We start from the raw sequence: 21884 nt of genomic DNA, 5'->3' as shown, positions 1-21884 counted from the left end.
TACATTAATGAAGAAGAGGTATTAGAAGGCAGATATATTTATTTCATGGCTTTAACAATATGCATTTTTATTTTTAATTTATAGTAGAAAATTCTAAGGACAGCAGACTCCCTGACAAAGTGGTATAAATCCTTGACTTTAATTCAGATATTTCAGCATCTGTTAATTACTTGGATGATACAGGAAATAATGTGCAGTATGAGAAGTGGTTGGCTAATATCAGCACTCTCATCCTGGGTGATGGTCACACAACCCACTGCACAACTGATACCTATAGGAAGAAAGTATTATAGCATGAGGAAGAAGGGTTGAGATATGCATCCAAGCTGTGTTCATGTAAAGTAGCTGTATTTAACTCATGCACAGAATGTGTATGAGAAAATGGAGTACTACTGAAGGATTGCATAAACATCCAATGGATGAAAACCCACCACCCAGAAACTCTCTGTCCTTTTGGGCAAGTTGCAACAGAAGGTAAACCATCAATGGAGAAGGGGCTGTCCATAAGGTGTTAGGGGGGTATCATGCACCAGAAAACGAAGATGAATGAATGGGCCAAGGATGCCTGGGGAAAGGAGTTAGATGATGGTCATCAGGTATGAGAAAGTAAGAACATACATAAAAGATATTTTAAGGACAGGCAATTGGGCTACTTCATTCAATACTTCAAAGAAGACAGTACTCAAAACAAGTGATTATGAATGTCACTTACTGCACTGTTTTATGGGACAGCAGGAGTCATTTCCAGTTTGTATCACTAATTCCTCATCTGGTTTGCACTCAGGATCTGGTGGGCAGCTCTGATGTACACACTGCACAGCACTCGGGGTTCCGGTACAGTTACATTCTTGGCATTCTGAAATCCATTGATCACCATACTATTGGAAAAAAAATGATAAATGTTCTGCAGTCTGAAGTACTGAAATGCTTATGGTATGAAGATATTTAAATTACTGACACTTCTATATATACATATTTATATATATATATATATATATACCTTGTGTTCTTCCTGGTTATAATAACACAGTTCTGGTTCTGTAAACAAAAATGCATAGTATAAAGGCCAAATAATTTATCATTTTATTAAATACTTTTTGAATTGCATTTTCACATTGTGTCATGAAATGAAAATGTTCCTGGTGAATGTATTACAATGTAGAGGCAATGTAACACAAATTTATAATGGCTTGCAACAGACTACAAAATGGTAAGTGTTTAGCTGGAAGTCATCAGTTGTCAATAAAAAAAATATTTTGATTTGCAACATTAAAATTTTGTTCATTCAGGTGTTTTAAGAGGTAATGCATTTTTACTTTATTGAGTCATAGAATAAATAATAGAATGTTAAATTCAGCACATTTTCTGACAGCATGAGCCCAGCTTCTGAATAATTATCCAGATTGTCATTACAAACTGTTGCAGAACATTACTTCATTACAGACTAGGGGTACTCAGTTCCCGATGAAATTATAGTCATGGGGCTATATTCATAAGGAATATATGATGGATAGAAGGTACTGCCCCAAACCTATAACTATTACAAAAACATGTATGATTCTGAGAAAAAAAGCTTTCTAACTTGCTCATAATATACATCTACTTGAGGAAAAGTCTAAGGCATCATGCAAAATTCTAAGAGCACACAATTTCAGGAGATGCATTAGAATTACTGCTCTAGATGTAGGGTCCAGCATAAAGTAGATCTATAGTGCTTAGCAGTTAGATGTGCCAAGCAGGAAATCCACCAGGCGGAAGAGTAGAAACCAACAAAAATAGGAAAGGATGCCCAAACCTATAAACTGGTTCACAAGACTGTAAAAATTAGTATTCATGCTTTATTATGTGCTGGGATGTTGTCTTGTACTGTTGAAATATATGCACGTTAGTCTTCATTTTGGGCATGTATTCTCTTTTTATTAAGAATTATTTGTTAATACAAGTTGCCATGGCATGAATTCCTAGGTTGATGTTTGTTTCTTCCACCACCATATTCACTCTTTTACTACACATATATATCTGCTTGTTGGATTTTTCAGGTATAGTATTCAGTACAAATGTTTTCCTCTGTCAATTTAGTAAAGCAGGATTTAGAAAGATATGTTTATGCATGTCAGCCCCATAATGGTTTAAGGTTTCCTATACATAATGTTTTCCCTGTTTAAGGTTTCCCATACATAATGTTTTCCCTGCGGACTAATTTGTGGCAGGTTTGTGACAGCACTTGCTTCCAACATCACCTCAACATACTGTGTCATACTTTGCATATATATTTCAAGGTGTATTTGTTTTTTTAACATATCCCTGATATGAAGAGCCTCTTCCATTACCATTTATATAGAATGTGTCACAAAAGTGCTTTCAGTCAAACTTACTGATTTTCCATTCAGCATCAGCTGTTGGGCTACACATAGCATACCTGATGAGACTACTTTATGCAGCATAACTCCGACGCAGTGATGGAGGAAGCACTATGCTGATTTCCAAACAAACCACCTCAATACCTAATGCAGTGCAGTGGTATGATATTATGAGATGCTTCTGCCAGCAAATCCTTCTTATTGAAGGCTTCTAAATAATGCAATGTCGGAGGAAATCTGGTTACTAATCCCGGTTTTAGCTCTTCAAACACATGCAGAACCCAAGAGCTTTGTAAACCATAAGCTCACCCATACCATTAAAGGTTCCACAAAAGTTTTGTATATGATGATTTGACTATATCATCTATATTCTACGTGCATCTGTAACTACATCTCTATCTATCTGTCTACACACACACACACACACACACACACACACACACACACACACACACACACACACACACACACACACATATATACATGTACCTACTCCAAATATTACTCTCTCTCATTATTATTTATTTTATTTTACATTTGTTAACCGGGAGACTCCAACTGGACATCTGTCCTTTTTCAGTGGAGGCCCGGGGAGAAAAGCTCTGATATTAAACAGTATAATAAATTTAGTACAGGGTATAGTTAACACATAATAAAAGACATTAAGTTGCTACATATTCTCATGTATCATTACATTTTCTACCACAGAGCAGGTAGTTATAATAGGACTATTTACAACAGTAATGGTTGATAGAGTGAACAAAAAACATAGGAATTTTGGCAATCAACAATCAATACCTTCTGAGGGGTTATACTTAATTTCAGTAAGTAGAGCTTTCAAACAAAGATATTATAGATAGAGATATATGGCGAGATACATGTATATACTCCAAATTTCAACTCCCCATTTGATTTCCAGTCAGTATCTGATGTGCACACATTCCAGCAAATGAGCATACATTTTCAACTTGAGGTTGTAGACAAGAAAGCTAGGCATTTTGTTGTGGCATTTGAGAATTATATCTTGATGCAATTTGACTTTCAGTATAATTACTGTTTGTGGAAATATTTATCTTTCTGCAGCCACTGCATTAGCCTTTTAGTACACTCACCTAACTATCAGATTGTTCATAGTATGACAGAGCACAGCTTCACACAGTTATAATGATTAAACTTACGGCACTGAGATGCTGGACAGCAGGATTCGTTTTCACCACTTTTAATTAGCTGCTCGCCTGGCTCACATATGGGGTCTGGTGGGCATTTTATAGTGACACATTGCACAGAACTGCTTGCAGATGTATTGCATGTACACTCTTCACAGCCAGAAATCCATTTCTCACCATTCTGTTATTAAAACCATAATAATAAAATATTACATGCTTTCAGTAAGTTTTGCATTTTCAGCTTTGAAAAATGACTCAGCTATTGAGAATTTACTCATACCTTGTAAGTCATCTGGTTAAAAGTACATACTGCTGGAACTGCAAATAAAGAAATACAGTTTGTAACAATACAATGATTTAGCATTATTTTATACATTTTCTTAATAAATAATTTCCAATTTTTTTCATGAAAAAGCAGTCACTGCAACTGTAGAAGACAAAAATTTTACTGTGGCAGACAAATCTGATTCACTTAAGTAGACCAAATAGAAGAATTCTGTACTACAGATAAGAGAAAAATAAACATTTGTACAGTAGGTTACAGAAATGCATCTTCACAGCTACCTTTTGTATGATGCCTCTTTCTTGATTTGGTCATATTAAAGAGATTCTAACCTTCATCCAATTACTTCCTAGCTGTTTGGCCACAGGGAACAGTACATTCAGAATAAAATGATTCCTTTGGACTTTTTGTCCACAATAATAGAAATTATTAAGGTATCAGCTATTCTGGTAGAGACCATTTAGCAACACAACCTTCTTGTTTACTCCTGTCTGTATTACTGGTTACTGTTGGCAATAAGCCCAGCATTCCGCAGCTTTGTCACTGAATCTTGTTTTGCTGGCAAACTGCTAAGGCCGCTATCAGATGAGAAAACTATTTCTTGTTTCTAGTTCATATTTTTTATAGAGGCTATGCTCAACAAGGCATATAGCTATGCCTTCCTCCCTTAGTAAAGAATTTAAAATCTTAGAGGCACGACTTCTTGAGTTGCATCAGGGAGAAATGCTCAAGCCTATATTCTGCTATACCTTTCAGGACTCAGCATAGCAATAATGCTACCTTCACATGTAAGTTAAGCAGTGAATGTTTAATTGCTGGTAGTTTTAGAATAATAATTTCTTCACAGATCTACGCTATCTTAGATCATTTCTGAAGTTTCATTGGTTAGCAGATTTTTGCTGAAATATGGACGGGTTGCTCAATTTCTTTCATCTGTCTTTATGTAGTGAATGACTTCAGACATATTGCTGGAGAGCAAGAAGGTACATTCATGCCTTCATGGAGAGATGGGAAGACATGTTGGGTTTTCTATGGTCAGAGGTTGTTCAAGTCCACTGGAAAGACAGGTTCACATAATGCTCTTTTAGCTGAAACTGAATTCTTATCCCTGCAGCTGTTGCAAGCAGTCTTGCAGCTTAAATCTATTCTTGTGACACTGGACAATCAGTAAATATAATGGAACACAAACAAAAAAAGAAATTATAGCCAAGGCAATTTAATGACTTTTCAGGTGATGCTATAGTGAATCTAATCAAGAACAGCTTAGAAATATTATAAAATATAAAGGTGTACAGGATACTATGCAGGATGAAAGTATGGGGTGTAATAAAGCATGTCAAATCACATTCAGATTTATGAGTAAAGACAAAGAAACTAGACAAAGAACATACGTCAGTGTTATGTATTTAACATCAGGAGGGTATTTGCTACAGCCCCAAACATGAAAAGGAAACCAAAAACTGATAATAATGGGATGAAACAAATTAATAAATCAGATGTTAAATTTGCCAAAAGGAAGTATTCAATGATTTGTCATAAGAAGAGCTTTATCAGTGTGTCATGTGATTAAAAGAGTCAAACCACTAGGTTTTTAATTATTTTTTCTAAATTGCCAATAAATAAAATAAAAAAAACTACATATTTGATAAAAATGAATACACAGAATCAATTTAGTACAGCTTTATATCATTCCCAGTTTCAGTGTAACAACAAATGGACACGAAAACATTATCCATGGGGTCTATAGCTCCCCTTTAGTTGAAAGATTCAAAGCTACCCCAAGCCCAGTGATTTTAACTGGCTGGACCCAAAACAGGGTTTAGCTTATGGCACCTTATATGCTAAGTCAAGTCATGTCTCTGAAAGCAATACCTTGGAAAACAGGCTGCAGTCCCATACATAACTGGGACCACTGCTCAAAAGAATCTCTTTTATAGGATCATAGGTTCAGGTATTTACTAGGCCATTGACCCTTGGGAAGCTTTAGAGTCTAATCATGTATTTCCATAAGTGTTTTCTCTTGTGCTTTAGATACAAATAAATACATAGATACATACATAATGTTTTGCCCTTGTACTTTAGATGTAAATAACCCAGAACAGAATATTACGTATTGCCCTTTTCCATAAGAGTCAAGGGGCAACTCCAGGCATAAATTTATGATTACCCAACCTTTCATGTATTTGAATACACTAAAAGAAGTATTTTGTTTTATGTGGAGAGGTAGACGATTCCAAAGAAGGGGAATACTCTGTGATACATACCTATTTCTCCAATATGTTCTATTTATGATGCAGAAGAGATTGCTATATCTTGAGTGAGTGTTTATGCTAACTTTGGGCTTGTGGATGTAAAGTAGGTTTCAGAGGACCAGGTCTCATGAGGCTCTGTATGAAAGCAAAAGGACAAGGTTTGAGATGACCCGTGTAGTTCTAGTAATCTAGGCCCTTGATCTTTGGGTGAGAAAATGCTGTGGGCATTCAAGTTGTGTCAAATGTTTAGACAGGTACATGCCAAAGGGTGAATTATACTCAATGATCAGCCAAATAACCCTGAGTACAGTGGAATTATCACATTTCTAGACCTGGAGGCCATATCCTTACTCATAAACCACATAATGAAAAAAAGACTTTCTTACAATAGAGGATACATGATGATCTAATGACAGTTTATTCCCAGGTCCTTGACTTCTTGATTGATTTTCAGGGGAGTGTTTTCAACCTCATCCTTGCTGAATCATATTGATATTCCTTTTTTCTAGCAGTTAGTTTTAGTCGATGGTTTTGACACTAGTTATTTGTTTAGGAAAGCACCTGTTGGAGAAACTTGGTGTCATCTAGAGAGTTTCTAATGTAACCCAGTTTACAGTTATCAGAAAACTTGACCACTCATAATCCATTAACATCAGTCTTGACTTCAGAGAAGTAGACACCGAAGAAGAGAGGTCCAAGGGCAGCACCTTGAGAGGCACCATTGGGGTTAGGTCTTTTAGAGGAAATGGAGCCACCAGCCTTAATTTCCTTGCTTCTATTTGTGAGACGATTTGCTATCCATTACCATAAGGATTAATATTTAATTGGGAGACTTTATTAATAATACCCAAGTGTGGAATGACATTGGACACCTTAGCTAGATCCAGAAAGGGGTTGTGTATGATTTGTCTCATATCTATTGGTTTAGTAACCTTCTCAAAGAAGTTGATTAGGTTTAGTAGGTAGGATCTAACCTTCATAAAACTGAACTAACATGGGTCAAACGTTTGCAGGTTACCTATATCTTTGTTTATTAATTCCATAATGATCATTTCCATAGCCTTACAAATAAGCCAAGTTAGACTTATGGGCCTTTAATTTCTTTGGTCAGTTGTAGAGGGGAATGAGTCAGTTTGTCAGACACATACCTTGTTTGGTGGTTGATGCTGAATAGTCTCTGTAAGGAGTTAGACAGATCATGTTTCAGACAGCAGTCATCCTTGTAATGTATCCAGCCCCACAGAAACAGAATTCTTGGCCTTGGCTAGCACCTTCAGGATTTGTTCTTCAGAGATTTGGGGAAGAGTAGAGATGCAGGTATGTGATCTAAGAATGTTAGGGGGGAAAGGGGAGTGAAGTTTGAGCTAAATGTATCCTCTAAATTGGTAAGGTCCTCTGTTTTTGAGTAGTTTATATCATTTACTATTAGCTCTGTGCAGTTATGGGCATTATTTTTGAGGTTTCTAACATAATTAAAGAAAGTCTTGTGGCTGTCTTTTTGCTTGGTTGCTATGCTTACCTCATATCTGGCTTCAGTACACAATGGGGTCATCTGGTTTTGTGAGGATATTGAATTTATCCAGGTCATCATTCAATTTTAGTAAATTAGCCTTAGCATAATCTCTGAAACTGAGGTATTGAGATAAGCTTGCAGCTTCAGTAGTCCGGTGAATGTAACCGATTTCTGGTCTGACTTAATTATGGAGAGGGTTACAATTGGGGTTTAAAAGAGCTGTCCTATATTGGTTAGGGTCAAGTCAAGTATTTTGTCACCCCTAGTTGGTGTACTTACTAAATCATTGAGAGAGCATGTATTAATAAAGTCTATGGACATACATGTTGGGAGATATAAAAGTCTCCCAATTTATAGAGGACTAGTTGAAGTCCTCTAGGATGATGGTATTTGGTGTTTGGTATGATGATAAGGGACTCCGTATTTGTCAGGTTGGTGGTATGTGCAGGGGGGGGGGGGCATAACAGCTGCCTAGAGTTGGCTATGATGTGATATGGGGTTTTAGTAATGGTAAGTTGAAGGTGAATGATTTTCAGGTCATTATCCTGTCTAATAAAACTGGAGATGACATTCTGCTTAGCAAATATGGAGACACCTTTGTCATCTGTGCCTTGATTTAGTGCATTGGACATGATTATGTAGTAAGCATTGAAGCATTGTACTGATGGAGTTCTCTCAATGGATTTGAACCAGGTTTCCATAACAATGCATAGATCTATGCAGGCAAGGTAAGGAGAGCATGAAGGGAATGAAGTTTTTTTGTTAAGGCTACTAGCATTGAGTAGAAAGACATTTATGTTGTCTGTATTTCACTTTGTTATGTTGGATAGTTCTGGTGACTAGCATTGCCTAAAAAACTCTGTGGTAGTGGTGGTGGTGGTGGTGGAGGACAATGTCTTGGCCAATGTACAAAAGCCTTGGGGAGACAGGTGAAGGTCCATCCCAGGCAAAGCTGTTAGCACTGTCTACCCCCCAACTTGATATACATTGGACCTCAGAATGACACCAGAAGCTAAAACAATTATTCTTTGTTTTGCAGCATAATTCTCAGTGAAGGTAAAATGCTACTCAAGACTAGGTTCATACCAGTTTTAGGCACATATTCTGAGAGCTTTGTCATGTCGCTCTTAATACAGTCATATTTTATTCTATCCAGCCTGATTCACGAATTAGAGAATCTACTAGAAAATGCAGAAAAAACTGCCATCCTAAAAATAAAAGATGCAGTGGCTGAAAGAGATTCTACACATTTGTAGTCAAGGTTCAGGACTAAATGATCTGGTCAAATTCCATGGTAGGGGCTTCATATCTCTGACGAGTTAATATTCCACAAGTCTTTTCTTCAAGTATCACTTTAAATACTAGTGCCACTGAAATGTAGTTTTTAGATACATAAAACAAAAATATTCCAGTGACCCAAACACCACTCAGTTTTGCTAGGAGAGAATCCAGAGTTTTATATTCAGCTCACCCTGTTTGCGCAGTGTCAAGGCAATTCTGAGTTACAGCATTATAAAACTGATTCCATAAAAACATTTGGAGCAAAGTGGTGCAGACTGACATCATCATTATAATTAATTAATACATTTTGGCCTCAGTATTATCCAGATGAAATTATAAGGGATTGATACAGTTGCCTTCCTGTATCTTGCAAAAGAACATGAAGTTTCCCACCACCTACACACTATGTAGATTTGATGTACAACCCATCAGATACCACTGGAAAGACTACACCCAGCTCAGGCTCTGGAAAGACCTGCTGTAATGCTATAGTCTAGCTAAAATGCTACTTGAAAGTGAAGAAAAACTAAAAGCTACCAGCCTAAAAATCAAAGATGCAGTGGCTGAAAGAGAGTATAACATGCATTTCTTCTAATTTAATTGGTTGTGAATTCCATTGCAGAAGGTGTAATACCTTCTTTCTGCAGATATCAAAAACAGAGACTAACCTCTGCTCATTCATCACTTCAGCAAAACAAAAATAATAAGCCTGTAATATGCAAAATGCAAAGCTGTAGCTAGATCAGTTGGTGACCTGGAAAATTCCCTTGTCCAATTTGAAGCTGAGGACAAAAAAAAAAGTGCTATTAGAAATTACGATTCCCCAAAAAAAGGGTCTTCAGGATTAGCATACAAAAGATTATGGCCCTTTTCTATATCGTTGCATTTGCAAACATGTAGCAAAAAGTGTGTGTTAGTATTAGAGTTTTTTAATACAGCAGGAAAAAAAAAAAACATATTTAGTTTAGGGAAGAAGAGTTCCTGTGACTCTGCTAAGTCTGTTTGTATGGTAGTAATGTAATATAGCTGACCTTCTACACATATCAGGTCTTACTTTCAGTAATAAAGTAACAGACATTTGGAGTAGAGTTGCTACTACTCCAAGTTGAGAGGATTCTGATGAGATTGTGTGGGTACCTGGCAGAGGAGTAGCTGGCTCATCCAGCACCTGGAGCCATTTCCCAACCTCATGCCCCTAAACATCACTGAGGAACAAAGAAAAATAAAAAAGGCCTGCAATCTAGATGATGTCTGGCTGGTACAGAGCCATCCAGCCAACTAGCTACTATATCTACGGCCCTCTCCCAGTCCTGTCTCTCCTCAAGAGAGGAACAATTAAAAATAAAACTTCTACAATCTGTTACCTTGAGCTCCTAAAATGTAGGAGCCATCATTCCCATTTCTGGACATCGCCTACACCCCTCCTTCCTCAACAATACAAAGAAAGCATACTCTTTTTCTTTAAACTGTAGAAAACTGCTTGCTACATTTATAACAAACAATTGCTGCAGAGTATGCACTAAGAATATATATCTGTATCTATCTATCTATATATATATATATATATATAGAGAGAGAGAGAGAGAGAGAGAGAATTCTTTTAAACAGTAGCAAACTGCTTGCTACAGTTGTTTACACCACACACAAAGAACTATAGTGTTACGATTTGTCTAAAGAAAAGAAACAAAAACATTTTTTTCTTGTAAACTGTAGCAAATTGTAAGCAGATACTATAGTTTATACTATACATGGATTGCTTCAGCACTTAGATTTGTCTACAGAAAAGAAACAAAGTTTTTCTTTGCATGGAGTGCTGCAGGGCTCAGATTTGTCTAACAAAAAATAAAGTTTTCATTTCAACAGTAAAAAACTGCTAGCTACATTTGTAGCAAGTAGATGGTACAGATCAGACCTCACACTGAGGACTACACCACTCAACTCTGACTGCAAATTCAATACCAGCATTTAAAAGCCAGTGCGCACTATAAATAACCAGTAATCAGGATCAGTTGACTGCTACCTTAACACTTTGTGTCTATAGACAGCTGCCCCCCTTGGCTTAGCCTAACTATATTACTTTTACCTGGTGAGCATATCACCTTAACACAGAAAATATACAGTGATGGTCCACTGGAAGGATGGAATGGGTCAGATCCATGATATTCCAAAGGGATTTTATATAAGTCTTTTTTTTTTCTGGGAAATGCTGGGGCTCTTAAAGGATCAAGTAGGATCAGTAATTGGGTTGCTGAGATTAGCCCACTATAATCATGACTCTTAAAATAACAAACAATTTAAAATTATACAGTGTTTCTCCTTTTCTAATGTCTCTGTATTTGTTACAGTGACAGGAACACATTCAGTTCCTATGTCTAAGTATGATTAAAATCATGAAATTGTTACCACTTCAGTCACTGATAGTTTCTAAGATACCTGCTCTCAGTACCTGCAATGCACTCAGAAATGCTTTCTTTCTGAAGTTCATATGGGGTTACATGTACTGGTCACATATTTATTGCTTTAATTAGCTCTTTTAGTTCTACTACTATTGCAACTATTTTGAGTGTTTTTATTCCACATTGCTCTAATTACAAGTTACATAACCTAGTAGCCTAGTATTTATTAGTCCCTGACCTTGCCTCATATTTTTGCCATGCCCTTGTAATGTTTTTGATTTTCTGATAAATCAATGAGGATTACACATAGTCAATAAGTCATACTTCTTGTGTTCAAAAACACTGGTTTATGCAAAGTTTGTTGTTCTGTTAACTTTAGAAGTGAATTAGAATAATGTTCAAAACTGTCCCTGATTTTGAAATTTGACACTGCATTAATTTTGACTTTCTCCAGAATTCTTGAACCAACAAGTCACGAATATGCAGGTATTTTATAAGTTTATGTCTGTCATTATACAGGATATATAATTACTAGGTGTAGCTATTTCAATTATTAATGCTGCTTTTCTCCTTTTTTCAATTATAATGTCTGGGTAGAAGGATTACTTGATATACTCAGTTATGCAAAACACATGCACATTTCAGCAATGTTTTCGTTTTGCAGTATAGGACATCTAGGGAGTGCACAGACAGCTGAGTTTAAGCATGCCATATTAAACATTTTTTGGGGACTATAACCATTTCAGCAGTTAGTTTGCTTGGACGGGGCAAACCAGGGAGTGGTTCCAACTATTTTTACTGTATTTATTAATCTACACTAATGTATGTTTTGTGAAATATAGCATATGGGCAAGAAACAGCTAGAGGCAAGGATATAGGGGCATAACTATGACACAAAAAGGGAGGATTTAAATAATGCATTCAGTAAGCATGCTTAGATATGCTTGGTTTATATTGTTTGTCTTGGCAGCTTAACGCATGCCATAGGGTTGAATGATTGTATTTATGTCTTCAGCATGTTTAGACTGCATGTTGATGAGTTATCATAGATCAGTATATCAATATATATATATTTATTCACAGGTCTATTACGTATTAAATATTATTTTATTCATGACTGTTTTGTTTGCATTTGGAACATCTGATTAAATTATTGGATTTTAAGGTCATGTGATAGTATAAAAATGGTTTTACAATGGTGAAATTTTGTTATTCTAAAGTCCATGTTCCTTTTGGATTAAATCACTCAACAATAATCTTTTAATTTATTGATTTATAGTTTGAGATTTTGAATTTTTTCATTAGTGTCATTTATCAGAATAAGCCACTGTTTATTCTATCATCTAGTCTGTCAGCTCTAGGTATTGAATTCTTTATAAGAATATCAGACAAAACAGCAGTAGATTCAAACCATGATTTTATTATGATCAGAATGTGAGAATTGGGTTATTTTTTCAAGTTTCCAGGACAGTATATTTGCTTCTGATGGTTCAGATATTTAAGCATGCAGCTAAGAGCCTTTAACAATGCTTTCCTTAAGGATTTATAAGCAGTGGCATGGACACAGGTATAAAGAGATCAAAGTTAAATTTCATTGTAGCCACAGATAATTAGAAAGTATTCAAAGCTGCTTAACTTTAAAGCCTCAAAGTATAGTAATGCATATAGAAGCTCTAATATTATTGATTAAACTGCAATGCAGGTCCAACCATAAATGGATACTAAGAAAAAAAACTAGGGATTTTTGTACCAGCTGCAGTGAAGTGGAGGTAGCTTTAAAAAAGAGAGAGAGAGACAAATAAATTAATAATATGCTGAAGCTAAGAATGCATATAATGTAAGTGAGATGAAGTTCAACAACAGTGCAGGTTTACAGGTGAAAGGGTAAATTCTAAAATGGCTGCTGTTTTCATTCAGAGAAATACAGTGGATTACATTAATCTAGAAAGGATTAGGGTGATTTTATTTCATCCCTTTATCCTTCTGGTGAAATTCAGTGTAGTTTGCTCCTCTATCAAATGTCATGCAGCTAGTCTGAATGCTAATGTATATTTTTTGCTGACTGATATAGATGTGTGATGTATGAGGTGGAAATATGGGAATTTTACATTCTAGTTGTTGCCTGTGAAAAGCAAACATTCTAATAGAATGAAAAAAAAGTGTTAGTATAGTGAAGCAAACTCTAATTATAGACTAAGTAGACATAGTGTGTGTGTGTGTGTGTGTGTGTGTGTGTGTGTGTGTGTGTGTGTGTGTGTGTGTGTGTGTGTGTGTGTGCGTGCATGCAAGCGTATGTGCATGACCTCTTTAGTATTCATTTCAGAGAGGCAGTAACAATTGGCCAAATTTCTATTCGAATAAAAACTCATCACTCATCAAACACCTTAGCATTTGTTTTAGTAGCAAACTATGAGTTCATCCTACATTAAATATTTGAGTACTAATGGGCTAAAACATGGATATTATCTCTAATACTATGACATACTATCAACATCTTCAAAAATCACAAATTTGGTAAGTCTAACACACTGAGTAATTCTAGTCCAATTTTTTGTGCAAATATATCTGCTTAGTGCATTACAAATTGAGGTACACAGAAAAATCTAGATCACTTATAAACCTTCAGTAGTGCCTCAAATGTTTCAAATATTTTCTAATATCAGGCATTGCAGAGGTAGGTGAACCTTCACATTTATGGTCCAAAATAGTGATAAGATATGGCAAAGATTATTAACTCAGCAAACAGGGTGTTTGCAAACAGAATGTTGGATGTTTGAGACAATACAAGTAATTTAAAGAATTCAGATGACAATATTTTTGAGGATCTCTCTCCCATGTTGACCAAGTAGAAACCTAGTAAGTTTTTTTTCTAAATGTGTAGTCTTCTATAATTCAATTTATATGACAGTGAAATATAATATTGCTTCTTGGTGTGTTTCTCCAAGGATATATTTCTCCTAAGTTTACTTCTTCATTGACTTATTGCTGATTCGGCTTTGTCTGGAACTGTTGAATCTCAGAGAATGAGTAGGGCATGAACATGAAATTTAAAGCATGTTTTTCTAACCTAGTATATCTCTCCATATAATCTAGTATGTACAAAAAGTGTGTATGTGTTTACAAGCATGTGTGTGTGTGTGTGTGTGTGTGTGTGTGTGTGTGTGTGTGTGTGTGTGTGTGTGTGTGTGTGTGTGTGTGTGTGTGTGTGTGTGTGTGTGTGTGTGTGTGTGTGTGTGTGTGGAGATGGAAGGGAATCTCCTGTCTGCAACAAACACTTGCTCTTATAAAGATCTTTTAGATGTCTCTCTCTCTCTCTTTTCTTGTTTTGTAATAAGTAGTTTATTTTTCTTAGGAATGCATTGTTTTCTTTTGTTATGTTTTTCTTATGGGATAGTGGAGCCAGACTGACACATGAACTTAGGAGAGCACAACAACAGGAAATCTACAGCCCCTATCTACTTTTCTCTACATACTGTTCCCACTTCTACCACTAGGAAATTCCTTCACAAACTCAAATCTTGTTCCTGCTCAGCAGACACCCTACCTTTAGAATACATAAAGATATCTGCCAATATTGTATTATATCCACTGTCAATCCTGATCTATCACTGAATCACCTTGTCTTACTATATAGAAACAATCAGGGTTCCTATTATTTCCTCGAAGAAGCATTTTATTGAATGCCTCTTCGTCGACTCTGAAACCACGAAATTTGAAAACATAGAATGTCCGCATAAGAGATTTCTTTCCTTGGGATAGAAATCGCGTGTCCATCATCATCAGTTTGCTGTTTTCCCCACTGTATTGTGATCTCGGAGTTGGTATATTTAGTTAGGGGAGCTCTGGGGGGCACAGCCCCACCACATTGGAGGGGTGTTGGGGGTGAAGACCCCCACTTTGTAGTGTTTGTGGTTATTTATTGATGTTTGTAGGGTAAGCGATTTCTTTCCAAGGGAAAGGAATCGCTCATGTGGAGGTTCAATAGTTTGAAAGTTCGCAGTTTTAAGGTCGATGGAAAGGCATTCGATGGATGCCTCTTCGAGGAAATAATATAGACCCAACAATTATAAGTCACCCCTCTCCACAAAGGCAGTAACTCTTCTGATTATTTAATTTCCATCCTATAGCTACCCTTTCTCCACTGTCTAAGATACTTGAAAAAAAAACATTCATAAAAATCTCCTCCCACACCTCCTACAACATCATCTCCTTACTCTTACATAGCATGGCTTGCACCCCTCCCACAGCACTACCACTGTGCTACTCTCATTATGGAAACAGTTGACAAAGTTAGGGAAGAGGAACAACTCATTTCTGCACTTTTCCTTGACTTATCCGAAAGCCTTTGACATGATAACATATAATATAATCTTGAGGCAATGTTACAATTGCCTTATGTACACAGACAACCCTCTCCTCCTTCCAACAAACTCAAATGTATGTGAGAGATGCAACTATACAGCCAAATTGGAGGCCGAGCTCTCTCAACCTAAGACTGGCACAGTCAGTCAGGAGGAGAAGGAAACCACTCGCACCACACAACCAGTCTCACATAGACCAATCGTATCAGCAAACAAGACACATAAACTCACAAAAACATACTTGGAGGCTCTAAATAAAAATCTGCCAAAGCAACAGAGACCTCCAAAGCAGACATCCAAGCAATTACTACCACCTAACAACTCTCACGTATCACATACTTCACAAAGTCAGTGTGCCACACAGTCGCAGCCCTTAAGGCTAAATAACACACCAAATGCACTAGTGATAGGAGACTCTATTATCAGGCACACTGATGCCCCACTCACCCAACTGAACAAGGAGAAGGTCACTGTAAGCTGCTTGTCAGGTGCCAGGATCTGCCATATAACACAAGCACTCAGGTCACTCCACAGCAGGTAGAAATATGACTCCGTCATTGCCCATGTTGGTGTGAATGACCTGAGATGTACCTCCCTGCACTACATGAAAAGAGACATAGAGGAGCTCTCGGATCATGTAGCCCAGGCCGGTATGACCCTGACCCTGAGTAGCATCTTGCCCTCACCAAGAATGATGCCACAGTATAAGGACAAAATGATCAATTTTAACAATTGACTAAGCTATTGGTGTCATTCAAAGGGGATCCAGAGTCTGTCAGCCTGGGATGACATGCTCGACAACCGACATTGCTTTGCTAGGGATGGCTTGCACCTGTCACCCTTAGGCTTTAGAATACTGGCTAAGGCTCTTGCCACCCCCATAGTGCCTTTTTTAGGCAAAGCTCAAAAGATAAACCCACCTCCATAGAAAACACAAGAAACAAAAAACTAAGGGTAATGCTACTCAATGCCAGAAGTCTAAACCTCAAGATGCATGCACTCAAGGCACTCCTTAGTATGCAGAAAATCGATATCTGTGCAGTAACAGAAACCTGGTTCAAGGCTCCAGAGAGCACCCCAGCACTACCAGGATATAACTCATACCATTCTTTTCGGCCCCAGAACTCCGACTGAAATATTAAAGGTGGGGGAGTATCCATTTTCATCAAGGATACCCACACCTCCAGGTTAGTGGCACTGCACGAGGCATCGGAGACCATCCATGTGCAACTAACAGTGGACAAAACTGCTTTTCAGTTTGTAGCCTGCTACAGATCACCTACCTTGTCCCAGGATCCCCACTCGGCATTCTTAAGAACATTGGAGAACATGAAGGTCTCACCAAACACCATGATATTGGGGGATTTCAACTAACCAAACAGTGAATGGGAAAACTACTCAAGTCCCAATTCCTTTGCCCAATGGTTCCTGGAGTTTATAAACTCAAACACCATGGAACAACTGGTCACCACTCCCACAAGAGGGTACAACATATTGGACCTGTTCATCACCAGAATGGGGGCTCCATGTTCCACACCAGAGGTAAACCCCTCATTGGTAAGATCAGACCATAAACTAATCATTATGAACATCCACATCCTGACCCCACCTTCAGCCAAGGAAACCACTGTGAAAAACTTCTCAAATGCAAACTTCACACTTCTCAAGACTGAGGTGAAGAACTTCAAAGCACCCAGGCTAATGGAAAATGCTACCCAAAACACAGAATCCTTTACAAATGCATTCTATGAGCACCTACAGGAATGCATGGATTGTGCCATCCCAAGTAAAACCAAGACACACTCCTCCAAAAACAGGAGACCAGTCTGGTGGTCCCCAGTCATAAATAAACTATACAACAGAAGGAGGAAACTATTACATGATAGGGCAAAAATCCCAAAAAGGGAAGGCATCCCTGATCAGTATTAGCAAGAAACTTTAATCCCTCATAAAATCATCAAAGGCTAGCTTCAAAAGAAAAATTGCCAAAGATTCTAAAGATAATCACAAGGCTTTCTTTAGCTACATCAAGAATCTGGGTGGCAACTCCCAAATCTGCTCTGAGCTGGTGCAAAATGGCACAAAGTACACTGAACCCACTGACATTACCAACATCCTGGTGGACAGGTTCAGTGCAAACTTTACCCCCCTTCCCCCCCAAAAGGACCTGTGTCTATCCCAGAAGAATGCAGTCCCCCTGACATCACAGACACACAGGTGAAAGCAGCCCTTTCCAAAGTAAAAATCACAGCATCAGTGGGACCGGATGGCATCCCAGGCTGCGTCTTACATGAGCTCCAAAAAGAACTAAATCCTCACATAAATTCACTGTTCCAACTCAGCCTCACCACAGGTTATGTACCCAAAGAATGGCGTACAGCAACAGTAATCCTGCTCCACAAAGGGAGCGCCACAACGGATCCCGGGAACTATCACCCTATAAGCCTGACTAGCCTGGTCTGCAAGGCTATGGAGCACATCATCATGGATCTCATAAACAAAGACATTGGGAACCTCCAGACACTGGACCCTACCCAATTCGGCTTTGTTAAAGGCAGATCTTGCCTCCTAAACCTAGCTGACTTCTTTGAAACAGTTACCAAAGCCATAGAGGAGGGAAAGGTAGTCCACACAACCTACCTGGACCTTGCAAAGGCCATCGACACAATACCCCACTCTGGTATCATAAATAAGCTTACCAGCTTAAATATCAACCCATTCGTCACAAGACAGGTTGCAAACTGGCTCAGGGATAGAACTCACATGGTCAGAGTTGCGGGTGTCATGTCCGACTCTAAACCAGTTACAAGTGGCGTCGCACAGGGCTCTGTTTGGTATATACTTCTCTGAGGTACAGGGAAGGACTGTGGCTGACCAAGTTCGCAGATGATTGCAAACTGGGAGCCATAATCGACTCTCCAGCTGACACAAGCATCCTCCAGAAGGGTCTTACGGAGACTAATAGCTGGTATCAGAACCGTGGCCTCAAGCTAAATGCCAAAAAATGCATAGTCATCCCCTTTGGGAAAAGCAAAGTGCCCACAAACTACCACATAGGAGGTAATCCGCTAAGTACGGAAGAAGTAATTAGGGATCTGGGGACCCAAGTAGATAGTAACCTTTCCTTTGACAATCACATTGCAAAAGTGGTTAGGAAAACCTTCTATATAGCTCACGTAATCACAAAAGGGTTCACATCTAGATCAAGAGAGGTCACTGTGCCCCTCTACTCATTGCTCATCAGGCCCATAATTGAGTACAATACCCCATTTGGGATGTACATTACCTGACACCTGCAACAGCTGGAGAGACCTCAAAAGTACCTCACCAAGAGGATCATGGGCCTCAAACAGATGCCCTATGCAGCTCGACTAAAGAAATTCCAGCTCTACTCAGTTGCTTACCGCCTACTCAGAGGCGACCTCTGCCTGACATACAAGGCCATGTCTAACCCGGAATTAATGGACATGCTCCACCTTAGGAAAACCAAATCCATTAGAGCTACGCGCTCCAGGGATTTAAACCTCAGCACAGCAATAAATAGGACATGCTGGAGGGATAGATTCATATCCCAGAGGCTTCTCTTGCTCTGGAATAGAGTCCCAGTCCATGTTAGGCAGAGCCCCTCACTGACCGTCTTCAAGAGAAATCTTGATGAGTGGATGGGAAATCATAAATTTACTCCTGGGATCACTTCTATGGCCCTGCTGGACAGAGGCTCAAGAATTCAGTCTAAAAGGGAGGCAAAAGCCAACACATTCTGGCTAGGCTTATAAATGCCCTAGGGCAGATAGCCTAGTACCTACCTATGAACCTATGAACCTATATACTCCTACAGCAGACATCATTACTTGGACCCTATGAACCCACATTACACTGGTTCAGTAGACAGGCAGACAGCAATCTGTAAAATAGCTCAATACCCCATCCCCTTTTCTAAAAGTTCCTTTATGCATACTCCAAGGTTCCACTCTTGTCTTCTCTTTAATATATTCTGTAAGAATTGATAATACTGCACCATAATTAGCTGGAACACTGGGATGAGACTGAGAAGAAAGTCTTTATCTGTTAATTACCCAAGCTTGTGCTGAGCAGATGCCAGTCTCTCCTTTATGGGCCAAGTCTTGTGTACTTTTCAGAATAAATTCTACAAACACTGTAGTTCATTCAATAAGGCTTTATTAGATGTTCACAGTATCCGAATACTGTCTTCATTAACAGTGCTGATAAACAATTAGTATTTAAAGTTACTGTACGTCATAATCTGATAGTCCTGAGCAATGTAAACTAATATAGTCTTTATTTGACCTGTCTTCTGTACTCAGGCTTGAGTGTCTGTAATATTTTCTGAAGTAACAGGTCGAACAAACTTACTAACCTTAATTGAACTGCTGTCCTGAACACAACATATTATATTGCTTCAGTCCAGTAATTTTCCTAATTTACTTTTCCTAACCTTGGTTTCAGGCTTTGTCTCATATGTGATTTATTTAACATTCCATTAAGGAACATTCTGTAGCTGGCAAGATTGTATCTTTTCCTTGAAAAAAGAACATTCTGTATTTCTGTATTTTTTACACACTTTATGCTTATCGTTGCTTTCTAATAAACTGTCTCTCATGCTTGATCAGCAAGGTTATTTTCTTTCTGCTTAACTGTCTTTTATGCATAAATGAAACACAATTTATTTTACCCTTTAGCCTGTCTAATGTCTAATAACTATTTTAAAATGGAAGTCCCTAATCTAACATGTTCATAAATAACCTACATATGTCATTTAAACACACTTATACAAAATGCTGATGATTTGACACTCATTTGATCTTCTAATAACCTTAACCAACTGCAACAAATAACCCAAGCGGAATTTAACTCCACTAAAACTGGCTCAAAAATGCCCACCTTTTACTAAACCCAAACAAAACCAAGTTACTATTATTTTCCCTAAAAATAATACCCATTTGAAAGCTGATTTCAAAATCTCTTCTTTGGATACCACATTAACTGAAACAGGCCATCATGCAAGGCTATTAGGTTTAACCACAGATAATAACTTCAAATTTGACTTTTATATTTAAAGTTCTATTAAAAATCCCATCAAAAACAAAGCATGCTGTACAGACGTAAACAATTCCTGACATACTCAACCAAAGTAACCTTGCAAAACACATACTTCTTACCTTTGCTTCTCTACAGTGCTCCTATATTTTCCAACCTTCAAGCAACTATAAGGTCCAAACTTGTACAGTATTACAGTAAAATTGTTTGCTTTGCTGTCAATAAACCTTAATTTGCCTAATAATGCTCAGCCTTCAAAGAAATAAATTGGTTAGGATTTCCCACTATTTCAACTACTCCCAACTTCTCACTATTTAAAAGCCTATAAACAAATTATCTGACTGCCCCTCTTTTAGCACTCTTCTAAAAAACTATCATTCCACTCACTCTCTGTGCTCTAATGATAAACAAATACTTTCCATCCAGAAACCTCACAATACAGCTGTCCAAAACCTTTACTCTTACATTGTAAGTAAATTTGGAACATATTACTACTAAATTTCAGGAACTCCACAAATATTCAGCATTTAAGACCTCTCTAAAATTTTTCATGAATAACTCATGGCTTTGTTCATGTAGCACTCTCAGCTAAGATCATATTCTCGATAATCCTTACTGTCTCCACTGTTTCATCAAATCCTGTCTCCATTACTATTTTTTACCTTCTTCCTCCACTCCACACTTATGTCTCCTATCCCCACCATTTTGTCTTCCCATCTTATCCCATCTCCTCTACTAACACATCCAACCTCAGTGCCATTTCTCTCTGTCTCTCACTCTCCCTCTCTATTCCACCCCTACCTACTTCATAAACCCACTCCTCCTTTCTCCTTCCAAACCTACTTTATAACCCACTCTTTATTCCACTGCTACTAGACTCTCATAACACACCCCTTCCTGTTTATTACTTTCCATAATTCTATGATTTTGTATTACATAATGCAACTATGTTTTTTATCAATTGTTTATGATTTTTGCAAAGTTATTGTTTAGAATGTTTATTTAAATTGTTCGTACCTTGGTAGTTTTCTCCTCAGCCTCCTCTGAAAAAGGGTGTTTGATCAGTCAGAATTTTCCATTTAACAAATATCAATTAATAAAAAGAATACTAAGACTGCTGAGTAAAATAGCATCCTTAAAAAGATTCAAATGAAAGGATAGTACACGTGGTCATTTTACTCAGACTGCTCCATAGATACTGATATATAAATATA

General features: G+C 37.7%; 1 protein-coding gene across 1 annotated transcript in view; it reads right to left on the bottom strand.

Annotated features, from left to right (window-relative positions):
- LOC122815033 (mucin-5AC-like) overlaps positions 1-21884 on the bottom strand; it is a 168090-nt gene that overhangs the window by 14390 nt on the left and 131816 nt on the right. Inside the window, exons 39-42 of the mRNA XM_044087284.1 lie at positions 3807-3844; positions 3539-3707; positions 1001-1038; positions 713-878 (exon numbers count right to left, since the gene is read on the bottom strand). Coding sequence (XP_043943219.1) covers positions 713-878; positions 1001-1038; positions 3539-3707; positions 3807-3844 — 411 coding nt within the window. The remainder of the gene's footprint in view (positions 1-712; positions 879-1000; positions 1039-3538; positions 3708-3806; positions 3845-21884) is intronic.

Source organism: Protopterus annectens, chromosome 11.part0, assembly GCF_019279795.1.
Source record: "Protopterus annectens isolate FY-2018-M chromosome 11.part0, PAN1.0, whole genome shotgun sequence".
NCBI classification, from domain to species: Eukaryota; Metazoa; Chordata; order Ceratodontiformes; family Protopteridae; genus Protopterus; species Protopterus annectens.
This window is presented reverse-complemented; position numbering and strand designations above follow the sequence as displayed.